Raw genomic sequence first — 17,970 nt, 5'->3', positions numbered from 1 at the left:
TATATTAGTTTTAGGTAGACAGTATAGTGGTTACCCATTTATGTAATTTATGAAGTGATCCTCCAATTAATACCCACCTGGCACTATACATAGTTATTAAAATATTATTGGCTATATTCCTTATGCTGTACTTCACATCTCCTGACTATTTGGTAACTATCAATTTGTACTTCTTAATCCCTTTACCTTTTTCACTCAGGCCCAAAGAACATGTTCCATCTAGCCATCACCGGTTTGTTCTCTGTATCTCTGAGTCCGTTTTTGTTTTGTTCCTTCATTTATTTTGTTCCTTAGATTCCACATGTAAGTGAAAACACATAGTATTTATCTTTCTCTGCCTGACTTAGTTCACTTAGCATAATTCTTTCTAGGTCCATCCATGTTGTTGCAAATGGTAAGATTTCAACTTTTTATGGCTAAGTGATATTCCATTGTGTGTGTGTATATGTGTGTATGTATGTATTTGTGTGTGTGTGTATATACATACACATGCACAAATACATACATATATATGTATTATATATATATATCAATGTTTGATATATATATATAAGACATGGTACATGTATGTGTGTATATGTGTGTGTGTGTCTGTATATACACACACATACATACATACACACATATACACACATACATGTACCATGTCTTCTTTATCCAATTGTCTACTGATGGGCACTTAGGGTGCTTCCATATCTTGTAAATAGTGCTGCAGTGAACATAGAGGTGGAATATGGGAATCAGTGTTTAAATTTTCTTTGGATAAATACCCACAAGTGCAATTAATTTTTGGAGGAACCTCCAAACTGTTTTTCATAGTGGCTGTACCAGTTGGCAATCTCACCAACAGTGCACCAGGGTTCTCTTTTCTTCACATCCTCACCAACACTAGTTTTTTTTTTGTTTGTTTGTTTTTTGTGTGTGTGTGGTTTTTTTTTTTTTTTAGTTTATTGATGCTAACTATTCTGACTGGACATGTTGTAGAAGTGAAGAATTTTATCTGGCTGGTTAGGGAAGGATTTTGGCTTTCTCTGGTTAGGCTTAGACTGAAAGTAGGGATGAAAATTAAAGAAGCTGTCAGTTACTGATCAAGTCCTGATCATTTTGGGCTAATTGCTCTAAAAGATATGATTTGGCTCCCTAGTTGCTATAGGTTGTAGGTCAAAGTTGTATTTTAAAATGTAATCGGACCTTGTTTATATATGTAGTCTCTTACAATAGAGTTTTGAACTTAGGGGTACTATAATTTGACATAATCTAAGGAAAATATTTTTGGTTGTTGTGAGATAGACATTAGGGGCCAGGAGATGAAGCAAAGAGTCCAGTTAGGAGGCTTTGCAACTATTCAGGGAAGAGATCAGAAATGTTGGACCAGGTGGTGGCAGTGGAGGTGGTATAATACAGCCATTTGCAGAACATATATAGGAAGAGCCAAAAGAGTTTTCTAATGGATTAGATGTGGTACACAAGAGAAGAATCAAGGACGACCTCAAATTTTGTTGTCTTAACCAAGTAGAAAGATAAAATTCCTGAATACAGATGTGGGAAAGACTTTGGAGAATCAAATTTAGGGCTGGAAATCAGAAGTTCCATTTTGGACATACTAAAATTTGGTGTCTTTTAGATATCCAAGATGAGATGTCAAATTAACCAGGTGGGTATATACAACCCTGGATTTCAGTGGAGAGGTTCATATCGGAAATATAAATTTGGGAGCCACTGGCATGTTGATGGTATATAAAGCTATGAGTCAGAACAAAGTCACTGAGGGAGGAATCATAGATAAAGAAGACAATAGATCCAGGGACCAACTAGGGCATTTGAAAGTCAGGGTATTAAAGAAAACTGAGCAAAAGAAGCTTGGAAGGTTCTCAGTGATGAGGATAACCAAGGGAGTGTGGGTACTAGAGTCAAGTGCAACAAGTGTTTCAAAAAAAAAAAGAAGTGATCTGTTGTTTCCAATGATGCTGTCAAGTTAAGTACATTGAGAACCAAGAACTGATCGCTAGATTTGGCAAAGAGAAGTCACTAGTTATCTTCACCAGAAATGTTTCTGTGGAGTAAAGAGGGCAAAAGCCTGATTGGAAGGAGAGAGACTAGAAGAAAATAGGCATAGACATTTCTTTCAAGAAGTTTTGCTTTAAAAGGGACCAGACTGATATCTAGAGAAATATCATTTCTTATTTTTAAGATGAGTTTCAGTAAGGGTAAAAATTACTTCTATTATTAATAGTAGGATTTTTACCAAATATAAAATTTAAACATAGAAATCATCATAAAACTTCAGTATAAAATTTTACACAAAGTGCCATAAAATATTCTAGTCAAGTATCTAATGAAATCAGTGAGTTTCCTTTAATTGACTTACAGAAATTAACTCTGGTATCATCTTGGGGTTGGCGGTCCTCAGGTAATTTACAGAATGGCATTAGTATGAAATATCACAGAAAGTTTCATTTATTTATTAAAGTTTCTTGTGGGTCAAAATTCATATGTTGAAGCTCTCACTCCCAGTGTGACGATATTTCTAGGTGGGGCCTTTGGGAGGTGACTAGGTTTAGATGAGTTTATCAGGATAGGGCCCTCATCATGGGATTAATGTCCTTTATAAGAAGCAGATCTCTCTCTCTCTTTCTTTCTCTCAGCACAAGTACCAAAGAAAGGTTTTATAAGCATACAGCAAGAAGGTTTCTTACTATATGCCAGGAAGAGAGCTCTTACCAATAACTTGATCCTGGACTTCCAGCCTCCAGAACTGCAAGGAATATTTATTTCTAAGTTTGTGATATTTTGTTCTAGAATCCCAAGCTAACCAAGACAGAGTTGATTATATGTTTATTCTACACTCTAATCTATACTGGCCATTTTTTTTTTCCAAATAAGTTATTCAGAAAAATCCCACATGTGGGATTTTAATTTAATACCTTGAGTACCTAGGTTTTGGCTCCTCCTACACACTATGACCCATGGAGGATTGATTAAGCAAGCCAGGACTTCTTGCTGGAGTGAGTGGGTTTGAATTAGAAATAAAAAAGAAAGCTGGGTGTTCAGAGCTTGTCCTTAGCTCTCAAATCCACTCCTACACTTGGTTTGACGGGATAACAGGCCCAGCACCAAGTATGGTCCTCTTTTGACTTAACTTCTTGTAGAAATGTGTGGTCCGTGGGAGAAAAACTAGAAAAAGAGAGTTAAAGAAAGGCCCTCTTGGTAGACTTTCCAGTTACCATTATTTTTCAACTCATTATATATACACATATATTAGCATATATACATTATATATACACATATATATGTATATGTATATGTATGTATGTATGTGTGTATGTGTATGTATGTGTGTATGTGTATATATATATGTGTGTATATATATACACACATATATATTAGAAGCTCATATTTAGACTGCCACGAATAAGCATAACTTTTTAAGTATAAAATCTCAAAAAGAGATATTATTGTATTATCTTTAAAAAATATTCGCTGGAGACCGGGCAAAATGATGTAGAAGATAGAGGCTTTATTCATTCCCTCTTATGACCACATCGAAGGTGTGATGGAAACATGGAGCAAACAGCAAGCAGAGTCACCTGGGAGTCTAGATTAACAGAGCACTACAACTAGGGAGAGAAATAAGAAATCACCCAGCAACGGCAGAAGGTAGTAGGGGGCAAAGACGTGAGGCTGCCCAGTCTTCAGCAGCCGAGTAAGACAGAGGCTATGGCAGTGGCAAACGCCTCTTAAAGGGGTCATGTCAAAGAGCGGACTTTCACGGTGACAGACCTACTCATTTGGCTGGCTGCTCGGGGGGCACCAGGGACTTACAGGGGGACACTAAGTTGTCAGAGTGAGAGCCAGGGGTGAGGCTTTCTCCTGGGCAAAAGTGCCAGTGATATCCATTATTCCTTTGTTGAGCCCTCCCCTCTCCCAGCACCACCATAGCTGGGGTCTTACATTTAAGTTTTTCATTCATTTTGAGTTAATTCTTATCTATAGTGTAAGAAGGTAGTCATTTTTTTTTTTTTTTGCATATATCTCATCATTTTTTCCTAACAACATTTATTGAAGAGACTGTCTTTACCCCATTGTCATAGATTAAGTGCCCATATAGGAGTGGATTGATTTCTGGGCTTTCTATTCTGTACTGTTGATCCATGTGTCTGTTTTTATGCCTGTACCATGCTGTTTTGATTACTTTGGCCCTGTAGTATAGTTTGATATCAGGTAGCATAATACATCCAACTTTGTTTTTATTTCTTAGATTGCCGTGAAGATTCAGGATCTTTATGTTTTCATATAAATTTTTGGATTATTTGTCTTAGATCTGTGAAAAATGTCATTGGTATTTTGATAGGGATCACACTGAATCTATAGATTGCCTTCAGTAGTATGTACATTTTGACGATGTTAAGTCTTCCTATCTATAAATTTGGTATATGCTTCCATTTATTTGTATCTTCTTCAATTTCTTTATTCAGTGACTCATATTTTCTGAGTACAGGTCTTTTATCCCTCTGGTTAAATCGATTCCTAGGTATTTTATTGTTTTTGATGCAATTACAAATGGAATTGTTTTCTTAATTTCTCTTTCTGATAGTTCCTTAGTGGTGTATAAAAATGCAACCAACTTCTCAATATGAACTTCGTATCCTGCTACTTTACTGAATTCATTTTTAAGTTCCGATAGTGTTTTGGTGGGATCTTTAGGGTTTGCTTCACTCAGAACATAAAAGTCTTTCTTTAATTTGTATCAAATAAAGTTAGGGTTATTGAGATGTAAGTCCTACTTTCCTCTAGAATACTATGTTTAATCTATACTAAATATTATATAGTATTAACCTAATCTGGCCCCACCATAAATGACTAGAGAGATCAAATATTTAATATACTAGTTCATATCTATATTTTGGTATCATAAAACTGTCAGAATGAGCCTGTTTTAATCAGAAGTTTGCAAGATACTTCAACTGTACAAACTAAATAATTACATAAAATATTTTCAGGTTTTAGATATCTATACTAGTTATCAGTACTCAAACACCTATAGCTGAGGTTACGTTCTCCTAGGAATGTATATAAAACTCAATTTACTCTGATTAGAAATTACACAGAGTAAAAAAGCAATGAGACCTTTATATCGAATAAGAAATTTTAGCTCTTACATATTTTAGTTATAAAAGGAATAAAAATGTTTAATATTAATTAATATATATATGCTCCTAAAACTGAGGAGAGATGATATAATATCTGACAGTTGAGGAAAGTAATATATAGGAAGAGAAGGATCTTTATGCTAGGTTAGATACTTCTCCATGGGTATGGATTTTCCCCTTATCACAGCATATTTCACTCTGTATTGCTAGTTGTAACAATTTAGTACAAGGTAATCATCTACTTATCTGACCCTTCATGCCTAGTGTTCCTTCCTTATTCTAGCACTTACATCCATAGCTCTTAGCAGAATTCCTGGCATATAGCAGATTCCCAATAAACATTTATTAAACATACAGATACATTATACAAGGGCTGAATTGGTCTTGATTATTTTCCTAGAATGCTTGGTTTTATTCACCTATACTAACACGTTTGGGGTTGATATATAAAGACAAAAGATAATATAGTAAAAAGAGAAGACATTACTTTGTTGTTCTTGTTTTTTTTCTATATATACAAAAATAGATAAATAAAGTTGGTGTGGCAAAATATATGAATTAATTATGATTTGGCTTTGGAATCTATCAGCTGGGGGACTTTAGAGAAGTAAATTCTGTGAACCTTGGAGATCTCATTTGTAAATTGGTATATAAATTGCAAACATAAAGCTTAAATGAGATAAGAGTATAAAGCTCCTAATAGATAGTCATTATAATACTAATGTCTATTATATATGAGTACCCACTATGATCCTTGGCCTATGGAATAACCAACAAGGACTTCTTGGTGTAGATGAAAAAGGGGCTCTTAATAAATCTAACCAAAAGTAACCTCAGAGGCAGATTCAATCATAAATTCCTAACTGGACAAGTCCTCGTAGGTTGAATAGTCATACCCCAGACATATAACTTTTTTAATAAAAGTTTTATCTTTGCCTTCAGCAAGCCCTGTCCATTGTTTCTGTGCATCTGGGTTAATATACCTGTAAATGACTCTTTTTCAGACCCCTCAGAAACCTAACGACTCTCAAGAGAGTACATAGTCTTAACTATATGTAATCCAATTCCCACCTTGCTTTCTCCCACCTTCATTTAATCTTTCCTGTATTGCTTTCTTAATTCCAAATGTGTAGAAGAAACTTCAAAACTGTCATTCCTTGCAGAATTTGAGATCTTGCTTCCTGGCATTGTTGTCACTTTGGCTTAAATGAATACTTATAAAAATTCTCTACAAGTTTACACATTTCTTATGTCATCATTTATTTGCCGTAGGTGGCAGGATTCTGAAGAAGTCTACCTGGGACCACCCTGAAGACCTGGACCCATTGCTAGGTACCAGCAGGGGCCCCTTATATCCCACCAATTTTCTGCTTCATTTTGAGTGAACTTGGGTAAGTTTTATCTCAGAATCCCAGACCACCTTGCTTTAAGGGTCAGGTCCTGACTTTATTTGAGCTGCTCCTAGAAAATCCTTGAGGTGGATAAATGTTGAGATAACTTGAGGGAAAGGAGAGAAAAATGGTTTGCCACTTTTAATTTCTGCTTTTTATTTGATTGCTTACTGAGACTCTGAACAAAATCTTTGCTGGTTAAATGAGAAACTGAACTCTCTATAGCTCCAAAGAGGAAGGGCACTTGTTTCCCTAACCTGAATCTCAAGTACTTTCATGTGACTAAGAATCTTTATGAGGCTGATTGAGGAAAAATTTCCTCCATGGTACGAAGCAGTCCTATGGGGATATCCATCACATTTGGTTCATCTGGAGACATGCATGTAAGGGCTTTTTGGATTTTTCCTAAAAGTTTCCTCAGACTCTGCATATTTAAAATGAAAAACTAAAATTAACATAGGAAATCATGTCATGATGAGGATCCTTTGATACTTCTAAAATAATATTTTGCTTGGACAATTAGAAAAAGACTGCTATAAAATTAGGCCAAAGGAATGGAAAACATATTTACTTGGTCTCTCAAAGCTTAAAAAAGATGATTTAGATAAATGGATCAACCTATGATGCCATTTAGATGTCAACCCAATTCTTCAAGGAATTAAAAATGGTCCTTATTTTAAAAGGAGAAGGTCATTTAACATTTGACTTGTCAAGGACAGATATTAAATGTAAATGCTCCCAAATGAAATTTGGATACACCAATCTTTGATAAAGTAGTGAATTTTTCTCATGGTTAAACGATCTCTTGTTTGTGTCTGTCTATGTATGTCTATATATGTATGCTGTACATGTGAGAGATAGGTTTCTACCTCTAGATGGTATTGTTAACATTAATTTAAAGGTAAGCACTTGTAAGGATTGGATATTCTAACATTCTCAGAAGTATAGAAACTAATTCAAATGCTTTTCTAGTTCATGTGTTCTAAAATTATCTTTAGTAAATAAGTCTGTTTAAGTTTGTTGGTTTAAGTAGAACAGACATGTCTTTCAAGTTATTGATATTAAATATAATATTATATTTTATCCAGGTTTTACAAAAATAAATCCATGTTAATAATTGACTTTGATGTCTATGAAAAATGTTTCTAGAGGTTATAAAATGTCCAAGCTAAAGAATGCTAATTTCTTACTTCTTAGTTTTCATTAGAAATTGAGGCTTAAAGGATCAAAATCTCAATATATGTAGGAATAAGTTTGTGGTTTCAGATGGGTTCCTGGAACACCTCAAAATATTTTTTTCATGTAAATTTCATGGGAAGCATTGTAAAACAAGTAACAAAAAACTTCTAGTGTATGTATTATATGGGTAAACAATGGATATAAATTAAATGAATAGTCAGGACAATGGAAAACCCTGGAAAACCATTTTCTTCATTTCTTCATGTATCATAGTATATTTAAGTTGAAATTAAACTAGATGAAAAAGCTCATAAGCTGATATGACTGAAAAGAGACATATTTAAGAAAATGCAGAAAATAGGTTACTGCTTCTTTTCACAGGAGATGAAGATTTTAAAAATCATCGACTACCATCTGGAGATTTTGTTTATTGGAATTGACATAAAATAGAAGTCACTCTCTCCAACATCTGTGGAAGGGACTTTATCAGATGTTACTAAAACAAGTGAAGCTACACTTAAAGGGTTTAACTCTTGGATTCATATTTCTTATCTAAAAAAGGCATTCAACGTTGAATGTACACCTTCCTCATCTTTGATCTTCACTCACCTTTGCCTAAAATGGGCATTAAGAACTCCCTTAGGATGAGAAGCCACTAAAATCAGGTAGACAGCTATCCCAAGACAATAACAAGGGCTGTATACCTACAGACTGATGTTGAATTCAGAGGCCATTTTGACTGTTTTTACATGTCTGCTAATGATATTAGCCATAATTGTTATACTTGTTTAGGTTTTTCTATACAATCTAACCGTTAATGATTACTGAAGATATATAAGATAACTGTTTTAATACTCTTTGTATGGCTTATGTAAATGTTATACCTGGATGTTCACCCGGCAGCCTTAAACATGGGAGATGACAAAGAAAGTTAACATCTCCGCTAAGCAGTCTGTTCTCTTATTCTAGTTTTTCTCTTTGTACCATAGGCTTTAATTTATGAGGAAATTGAATTTATTTATATATTGAATAAATGACTGAGCCCATTTGTCTAGGAAGTTATTAATATCCAAATCATGGCAGAATGGGTGCATTCCTCCTGTGACCCCACAGAATTTTGTCGAGTTGTAAGAAAAGCCCCTACTCAGTCCTCCATGCAACAAAATGTATTTGTTCCAGACTAAAATGTAGGCTTCCAAGCCCTTTCTGACATTTAGCCAGTGCTTGGATGGTCTCTCCTTGGTTGGCAGCAGCAGATAGCAGGATAGCTGCAAGAGCTACATGTGGCTGTTCAAGGGATTTAGTTCCATACGATTCACAATCTCCCAGGACAGTCGGGGACAAGGATTGGGTACACTTACACCAGGCTTTTGTTACTGTCTGCTCATTGAAGTAGGCTGTGCTATTGCACAAATGATGTGGAAAACATGATGACTGAACTCACTCATTAAAGAGAGGTCAATACTATTGATTATAGAGTCATGATTCCCAACCAGAAAGTCACAAATATCTGAAGGCATGAGAGGTATTACAGAGCATTCACATGGGTACTGAGCATTCCCTCAGACTAAATAAATAAGCACATAAATGTATTATTATTTTTTCAGTGAATATAGATACTTATGTATCAAATAAAATAGTCATTTAAAATCTTTAACTCACAGCTATGTAATTTTAAAAATATAAGTGGATAGAGAATATTATAAGAGTATAATTATGAACATGTGAGAATCCTGGACATATGAGGGTATGTATACGTTTGTGTGTATGTACAGAGAGTTTATGTTAAGTTTTTTTTGTCATAAAATTTGGAACCAATATTCTAAAACTTGTCACACATGAAATTGAGAGCATCCTATAAACATCAAGTAAAATGCCTAAAATGGTATATATGCTTATATGGTAGTGAGGCAAAAAAGGACGAATGAAAGAATATATTTAATGTGTTAAGCACACTGCCTGGCACATAGTTTGTGCTCAGTGAATGCCAGTTATTATTATTAGTACCAGTTATGGTAAGTAAAGGATTGGGAAAGTATGTACTTATATGTCTCTATATTAATTGTCGAATAAGTAAAAGCAGTTCCCATTCTAAAATAATGCAGTGTTGATTACTCCACCTTCTTGCTTCCATAGCACTTTGTTCATGTTTTGTTGTACCACATCACATTCTATTGCAATCACTTATTTACATCCTTTACAGGAATGCTGCAACATGAGAATAATTAATTTTTCTTATTCTGTGCATTAGGAAGCTAAATCTTAATAAAAGCTCTTTGATTTGGTTAAGGCCATACAACTAGAAATGGCAGAGTTGGAAATCAAACCCAGGTCTTGTAATTTCAAGACCAATGGTGTTCAACAAGATGTGAAACATAGCAGGCATTAAAGAACACATCAGTTAATAAAATAAAATATCAAGAAATGACTTTAAACAAACAGGCCAGTTTACATGTATTAAAGCTGTCACAGGCTTGTTCAAAGAGAGAAGGTTTACTATGCTAGCACTTACCTAAAACTCAGGACTAGAAGAAAATTTAATTATTTATTCCTAGTTAATACAGATAAAACTAAATATAATTAAATGCTAAGTGCTTCTTAATGGAAATTATAAACATAATTGAACTTCATATTGAACTAAAACCAGAGATGTTGGTTAAATAAACAGATACAGATCTTCAGTTCTCTTATCTTCTTTCTTTAATTATGCTCAGTCTTTTAACCTAGAAATTTCCACATATGTACTTAGTAGATTGTATCTACACAGAATATTTAAGAATTTTCTGACAAAGTAAAGTAGGATGACAGTTTAAAAGAAAGTCATGTCTGGATCCTGACAGGATTTCAGCTTTAGAAGAGTCTTTTCAAGTTTTTCATAAGTACCATCTTTCAAAAAGCCTATCAACTTTTTTTCCCCCTGACTGCATTGAGACTAACCAGGGCTGTGGAAGTGTGCCAGGGGGAGGAAAAAGGTCAAATTACACACAAAAACAGTGAGGTTTACTTTTACCTGGGGTGTGCATTGACAAGAAAATGTAATACAATAGAAATTAAGAGCAATGCTTCAAACAGTATTCAGCAAGGAGTAGGGGTGGGTTGGATGAGTATTATGTAACAAATTTGAAAACACGGCCAAATGCATTTTTGAATGGTGAATATATGAAGGAAACTTGACTAATTAAGTCTAATATAGGGAACAAATCACACCCAAAATGGTCTAATTCTTAAACTATTTGTTTAAAGAGCATTTTAAAAGACATTTAAAATTTTTTTCAATGTAATGAATTTATTTAAGAAAAATGAGATAAACAATATTGGTTCTAAAGGATAAAATTATAATAAGAGAAAGAACATGTGATAATTCTATGCTTATTTATAGTTCATTTACCTAAAAACATATAGATTCCCTTCATTAATTTTTGGGTTCCCTCTTCTATCAGTATACTGAGAATATTGAACCATTAATCTAGAAATTTCTCTTTACGGAAAGGCCAAACATTGAATTTAAAACTTTCTTTATAAGGCATTTTGTTATAAAAACCCAACCAACAGCAGCAATACAAGTTGATGATTGCACTTACCATCTCCTGGGTCAACAATCTCCACTGAAGTCACTGTGGGGAATTCCAGGGCAGCCAGTACAGGCTCTGAGAGAACCACTTGGAAGGTCTCAGACTGCTCATGCTCCCCATCACTCATGATGTGCACTCTCCATGTAGCCCTGGTCTGGCCTGGGTTGAACTGTACTTGTTTCTGTGCTTTGCCCTTAAAGTCTTTTTCTGTTTCTGCAGTCCCATCTCTTGTGCCAATACCTTCATGGAAACAATATCATTTTCTTAGTTTCATCTTCAATTGGATTATTAAAATATTCTGTATTAACTTTTTGTGTGTCACGTCATCCTGCAGTGCAAAGTAGATCTTGCTTTGATTCCAAGAAATGGATAATTGGGTACAGGTCCTACAATCAAAGTGTTCCGTTGTAGGTATTGAGTAGTTCATGATTCTGCTCTACCATTTGTCTTAGAATCTCTAAAGTGGAATACTAATTTTGCTTTGGGTTAAAAATAAAGATTCCTTTTTATAATTAACATATAATATCTACTCTGAGTGGAGTGTTAGTCTGCCTTGTTATTTAAAGTGTGGCCCGTGGAACAGCAGTGTGAGCAACACCTGGGAGCTTGCTAGAAATGCAATTTCAGCCCTATCCAAGACCTACTGAATCAGAATCGACGCTTTAGCAAGATTCCCGGGGTGAGTAGACACATACTAAATATTTCACATCTCCATGAGGCCCAACACAAAATAGATACCCCATTTTAATAAAAGATGAAAGAATGGTGTATAGACTGTGAAGGAAACTTATCAGTCCACTTTCATCTTGCCCTGGTAGATGAGATAGTCAAGCACACTAATTGTTAAAATATGTTCCTACTTAGAGATGTATTCAGCTGGTAAACCATACATATTATAAATAATATTATTAGATGGGGCAAAAAGAACTCTAAAAATCAAAAGGCTTACAAGTTGGGCTTAAATGTATGATTCTTTTTTTCCCCAAAGAAAATTAATTATTAAACAAAACATATTACTTTGATTTACCTTAGTCACTTTTGACACTACAATTTTAGTCTTTTTCTCTGACATGGAAAAACTGCATAAAGGTTAAACAAGTTTCTTTTGGAATGAGAGATTAAGTTTTATATCCTACTTTGGCCACATAGTGGCTATGGGATCACAGGTAAGTTATTAACTTCCTCAGTTGTAGACAATATAAGGAGCAAAATGGTCTGGTAGTTGAGGGAGTCAGCCCTGGAGCCAAATCTCAGCTCTCTCCCTTACTAACTGTGTAACTTTTGGCAGATGACAATCTTTTTATTTCCTTATTTGCGTAATGAAAGATATAATGACACTCTTCTCATGAGATTAATGTTGCATGAATTGAGAACTAGGCCTGGCACATAATAAGAACCCAATAAATGTTAGTTATTATTATTACTTCATTGTCTATAACCTGACAAGGTGTCTGGCACTTAATAAGCATTCAAGAAAATATTTGTTGCATTAGTGAATAAAGGATTGTTATAAGTAGTAAAGGTATAGAGTATTAATGTGCTTAAATGGAATAGCTCACATTTATTAACTGGTAGTAATAAGATCTTTGAAATTCCAATACTTTTGTGAAATGCAAATATATATTTAATTTATTAATGGCTGTAAAGGTTATAAAGTGAATAGTCATCTCTGAGAAAATACGTATACAAATTTTATGTAATTTTATGATTTACTAACTGTATTTCTGAAGGAAAGTAATATTCTGCTTTTAGCTATAATGTAAACTATCTAATTCTAAAAGTCCATAAATAAAAGTGGAGGTTATAGAACAGGAACATTAAACATATTCATTGTAGAATTCCCACGACGCTCCCCTTCACTTTAATCTGATTTCTATTCCCAGTCCTAGCATGGATTCTATTACTATCTTCCATGATTGATGCATGTGAGTCACACACAGAAGTCTTTCCAAATTTCTAACTCCCTAGGTTACTAAGTAACATGTAGATTAACTAACCTGCTAGCTATAGGGCCTTTATAGAATTGCTGGTGCTGATCTCCACATGTAGGAAATAATAGTTCATTGAAAAAAATAACTTCACAAGAATAAAAACTCCTGTTTGACATTTTAGCATCTGGCTTTTAAAAAGACAATGGAGAGAAATATCTGAAACACTAGTTTAAAAAATTTTGCAACTATTAACTTTTCCTCATTACTATCAATGGGCTATTTGTGAGTAAGTAATTAAATATACTCATTAGGAGGGGAAATTCACATAAAATACAGATAGATGAAAGCATCCTTAAGAATTAATTACTAAAGTGCCCTGTGACTTATTTTTAAGCACAAAGCACAGTTAAGGCTAATTTCTTACTGACAACAAGTAAGACAGGATCATATTTCTGATCTGCAGAGCATGTGTTTGTGTGCGGAGAGAGAGCATGCTTCTAAAAGAGAAAGCAATAAAGCATTCATTATGCTCTAAGATTAAACAAAGAGAGTATAAATGACAGCCCACAAAGAGGCACATTCAAATAAAGATGGGAGTAGAGCTCCCCCTACTTTGTGTTGGATCTGTGGGTGGACCAGCTTCACCTAGAGTCAGAGTAACCTTAAAAGATCAGCAGAGCATAGTGTGAAAATCTCTCTTCTAAAGTCAAAAAACAAAGTATTTTTTAAATTAAAGGATAATTAAATCCAGCATCCAAACATCAGGGGAAATCATAGGGGGCAGGTGAGAATGCGGCTGTGGCAAAAGTATGGTGGGTGAGATGTATATGCATGTGTGCTCATGTCTGTATGTGTTGATAGAATTCTACTGTTTAAAGCATTTGAATCTCAAGGACCAGTAAAATTTCAAATAATCACTTTGAAGACAGTCACCTTTTTTATTTTGCCAACATTTTTCTAGATTTCTACCTTGGTTGATACTTTCACTCAATGAAAGCTCTTATCCCATAAAAATCATATTTTTGGTATTATATGATACCAAAAATAACATATTTGCTTGGGATGCTATCATTTTTCCTCAATAAGCCAAGTATTTAGTGCCAAATATATTGCTACTTAAAATTACTAGTATACCTACTAGTAAAATATCTGTTTATGCTCACATGAAATTGAATGTGAGCTTGAACTGAAGTTGTAAAAAGATTTTATTCATTTGCTTTTGATTCTCAGTTTTATTTAAAAGGGTGAAGCAGCAGAAAATGATTGGTGTTTAACACATTATTGGTTTTAGAAAAAAGTCACAGTGCATACCTTTGATGCAGTATGCCTGAGTAGTGTTGGGGTTCTTGAAACTTTATTGACTTGCCAAACCATTCAAATGCAACAAATAGTAAATTACACTTCAATACCTAATAGGTTACTGATGGTTTTTTATTTACTTATTATTAAAGTAGCCTTCACATATGTTTACAATGATATTTCTGCTGACTTTGATCTTATGGATAAATTATATGATAGCCTAAACAGACTCTAAGATGTAATACATTAAAATTTTTTTAACCTATGGATGATTATTGCCATTTTTATGAAGTTATTTTATATCAGAAAGATCATTTGTAGGTTTGAAGAGGCATATATTTTGGTTACACATTTCCTATTTTTAGAGCCTTTTGTTTCTAACAATGTGCCTTCACATAAAACTTTTAACATGTTTCTTTAGCAGATAAAGTGCATTTAAATATTAACATCTCTATAACCTTTAAAACTAGAGCAGTAAACTAAACATATTTTAATTATTATAAAATTTTGAATTTTTGCTAGGAAAATGGGATTTTAAGATAGATGTGGGAATTAAACGTACTTATAAATGAAGTCTCTCCTAAGTAACCTCTACGTTTAAGAACGACATCTAGGAATTTGGAGTCCTCGTTAATCAGGTAATATTCCTTTTCAAAAGAGATCCATGCCCAGTTCAGATGAAAATGCTGCTTGGTTAACTTGTTTCCACCTGGAAAACAAAAATTTAAAGCACCAAATCAATGTTTTCTTGAATGCATGACCTTAAAAATTCCACAGACTACTTTAAGAATCACTAAAGGTACTTGGTTTGATACACAACTTTAGGATAAATAATGGAGATAAAGCTTACTGTTCAGTGATTGTTGTACAGAAATACAATAGCTGAAATAATTCTTCACAAAATTTCTTAATCTTTAGGAGGGTAAGTTGACAAGGGGGAAGGAATGCACAACTAACAAAAGCAATTTAGTTTAATCATAGAATCAATATCCAAGTTGCAGGATAACTTACTTCCCACAAGGTGCCGATAGAGAGCAGTTTTTTCTATAAAGAAGGCTGCAATGCTCATTTGTGATGCTAAAAACACACACAAGACTTCACAAATAACTTTTTTTCTGGTTCACTGATTTACACTTAGGTCGAAGGCTTTAAATATAACCACTTAAAAAAAAAACAAAACAAATATTCCTTCCACACCTCCCTTCGCCTACTATATATTCCACTTCATTCCTTAGAGCAAACAGCTTTTTTCATTCATTACGTTCTTCTATGAAGGTAAGCTTTTTCCTCCCATCTTTCTACCAAAATGGAGCCGGCTGCCTAACAAGAGGAAATAAACCTTGCGTGTGATCTTCTCTTATGTGAAAGCGCTATGCTAGGTGAATGAAAGAAGAAATGTTTATCAGCAGATCACTCTGCACATATGCCTCTACATCCTTTGATCTACACCAATTATTTCAGAGGACTGTGAGGTTTATAAACAAAGACATCAGTAATGTCTTTTAAGTTTTTCTGTAAAGGTTGGAAAAGAGCCCATATAATAAACACAGCTAGAAGCCCAATTTTAATTCCAGTTTCTTCTCTTCTGAGTTCACGTAGAGAGAACTACATTGGAGACAAAGAAACGAGACAGGAAACCATGAAGACTTTGTCCATTTGGCGGACAAAAATCTGCACAAAGGGAAACATAGTGAGTGAAAAAAAAAAAAAAAAAACAGGAAAAAAATATTCATCTTTGCTAGAAATTTTTAAAAATAAAAATTGCAGCAACTTTGAGTTATCAATTGATATGTACTAAAGATTAAAGAGAACACCCAGTACAAATGACATTCTGTAGGAAAAATTGGTTTTCTAGTTTATTGGAGTGTACTTCTATATCCCAAATTATTGGATTAATTCTTTCTTTATTTAAATATCTATGTCTGTTTCTAACTGCCTGAGTACCCCAGGGCACACACTGGTCAAATTAGTCTTTCCAGTCTCCAAGTCTTATGCATTGCCTGGGACACAATGAGGACTAAAGACTTATTATTTGAAGAAACCTATGTAGTAAGTATGAATTTTAGTAAAATGGCCACTTAGTAACTCCTGCTTGTTTTTTCCTTTTCCATAACAGTTTTTAGCTTACGCAAAGCACATACTACAGGTTTTTTACTTGTGACTAATGATTTCAGACCTATTCAGGAACTCTTGTGTTCAACAAATTAATTTTATTTTACAGTTCTGTGTACTTTATTTCTATTTATTTTCCCCTATGTCCAAGAATAAGAGATCGCCAAGTATATAGTTTCTCTATTTCTCTAAGTTTGGGCACTTTTCAGCTAATTTTAAGATTTGGTTCTAATCCTTTCTTGAAATATCACAGAAATTATCACCCTTCTTTTAGATATTACATGTTTTAAGAATACTAAGTCAATAAAGCCTGCTTACCATGACACTCTATATGAAACAGCAAGCCCCAATGCGAACCCCAGTCCTCTTTAGTCCTTTATACTGATTAACTATTCTCTACAGTGCTTTCCACAACCTCATATCTTATACATGTTTACTTTTTTGTTTGTTCACTTTATCTCTCCCTATTGAAACACATGACCCAGGAGTGTAGGCCCACTTTAAGAAAAATGTCTATTAGGTGAATTAGACATTCTGATGTCTTGGCTGAAAGAAATTCATTAGTGCTTTATTTTTCTGGTGATATAAATATCCCATATAAATGTAACATAACTTGATACTGAGTCTTTTTTTCTAAATGTACATTTTTTTTTAATGACACCTTTTCTAAATGTCTTGCATACTTCTATTCTTGGACACTATATAAAGATTTTAGGTGACTACCTGTAAATGTGAACTGCTGGAATTTGTGTTATCCAAGTGGCACACCAGGGATTATTGGCAACTAAAATTCTATTTAATCCTTCTGTTCTGTTATGAGGTATGGACAGTTTTAGGGACAGCTAATTTCATCATCACTTATGGAGTTTTTAAAAAATTATTTTCTTGTTGGTGCTTATTTTCTGAAAGGATAAAGGTGCCAGATTACTGCTTAATCAGGGATTTTGAGTGGCACACCACTAAATAAGTTTGCCAAGATTTCATATGTCAGCCACTTTGAGGTTTTATTTTAAATAAAATTTAAAAACAATGCCAAGAAACTTTGTTTTGTGAGATAGTAACCTGATCTAGGGTAATTGTTTTATATGTTCAGCATTCACTCTCAACCAGGGATTTTTAAATAGAGAATTTTTTGTTAGAGAATATGAAGTTAAGTACATAAAGCTTAACTCTGAATAGAATTAAATGCTCTATAACTTCTGATTTATATACACGTAAATCCTTCTATGTTGCAAAATTTATAAAACCATAGGTACTATTTATTATTCAGGACTGATATGGAGTTTGAGGAACTAAGCTGTAGGTTATCGAAATTTATTAACTCTACCTTGAACAA

The 17,970-nt window shown here is 33.9% G+C and overlaps 1 protein-coding gene across 3 annotated transcripts in view; it reads right to left on the bottom strand.

The window, feature by feature from the left end:
- Positions 1-17,970, bottom strand: part of FREM2 (FRAS1 related extracellular matrix 2) — a 209,317-nt gene that overhangs the window by 122,073 nt on the left and 69,274 nt on the right. For all 3 annotated transcript variants that reach the window (XM_016161361.2, XM_016161362.2, XM_016161363.2), the window contains 2 exons: positions 15,085-15,231; positions 11,302-11,532 (listed from right to left, as the gene is read on the bottom strand). In XM_016161361.2, coding sequence (XP_016016847.2) covers positions 11,302-11,532; positions 15,085-15,231 — 378 coding nt within the window. The remainder of the gene's footprint in view (positions 1-11,301; positions 11,533-15,084; positions 15,232-17,970) is intronic.

Source organism: Rousettus aegyptiacus, unplaced genomic scaffold, assembly GCF_014176215.1.
Source record: "Rousettus aegyptiacus isolate mRouAeg1 unplaced genomic scaffold, mRouAeg1.p scaffold_m13_p_11, whole genome shotgun sequence".
Taxonomy (NCBI): domain Eukaryota; kingdom Metazoa; phylum Chordata; class Mammalia; order Chiroptera; family Pteropodidae; genus Rousettus; species Rousettus aegyptiacus.
The sequence above is the reverse complement of the archived record's forward strand: the minus strand, read 5'-3'. Positions and strand labels throughout refer to the sequence as shown.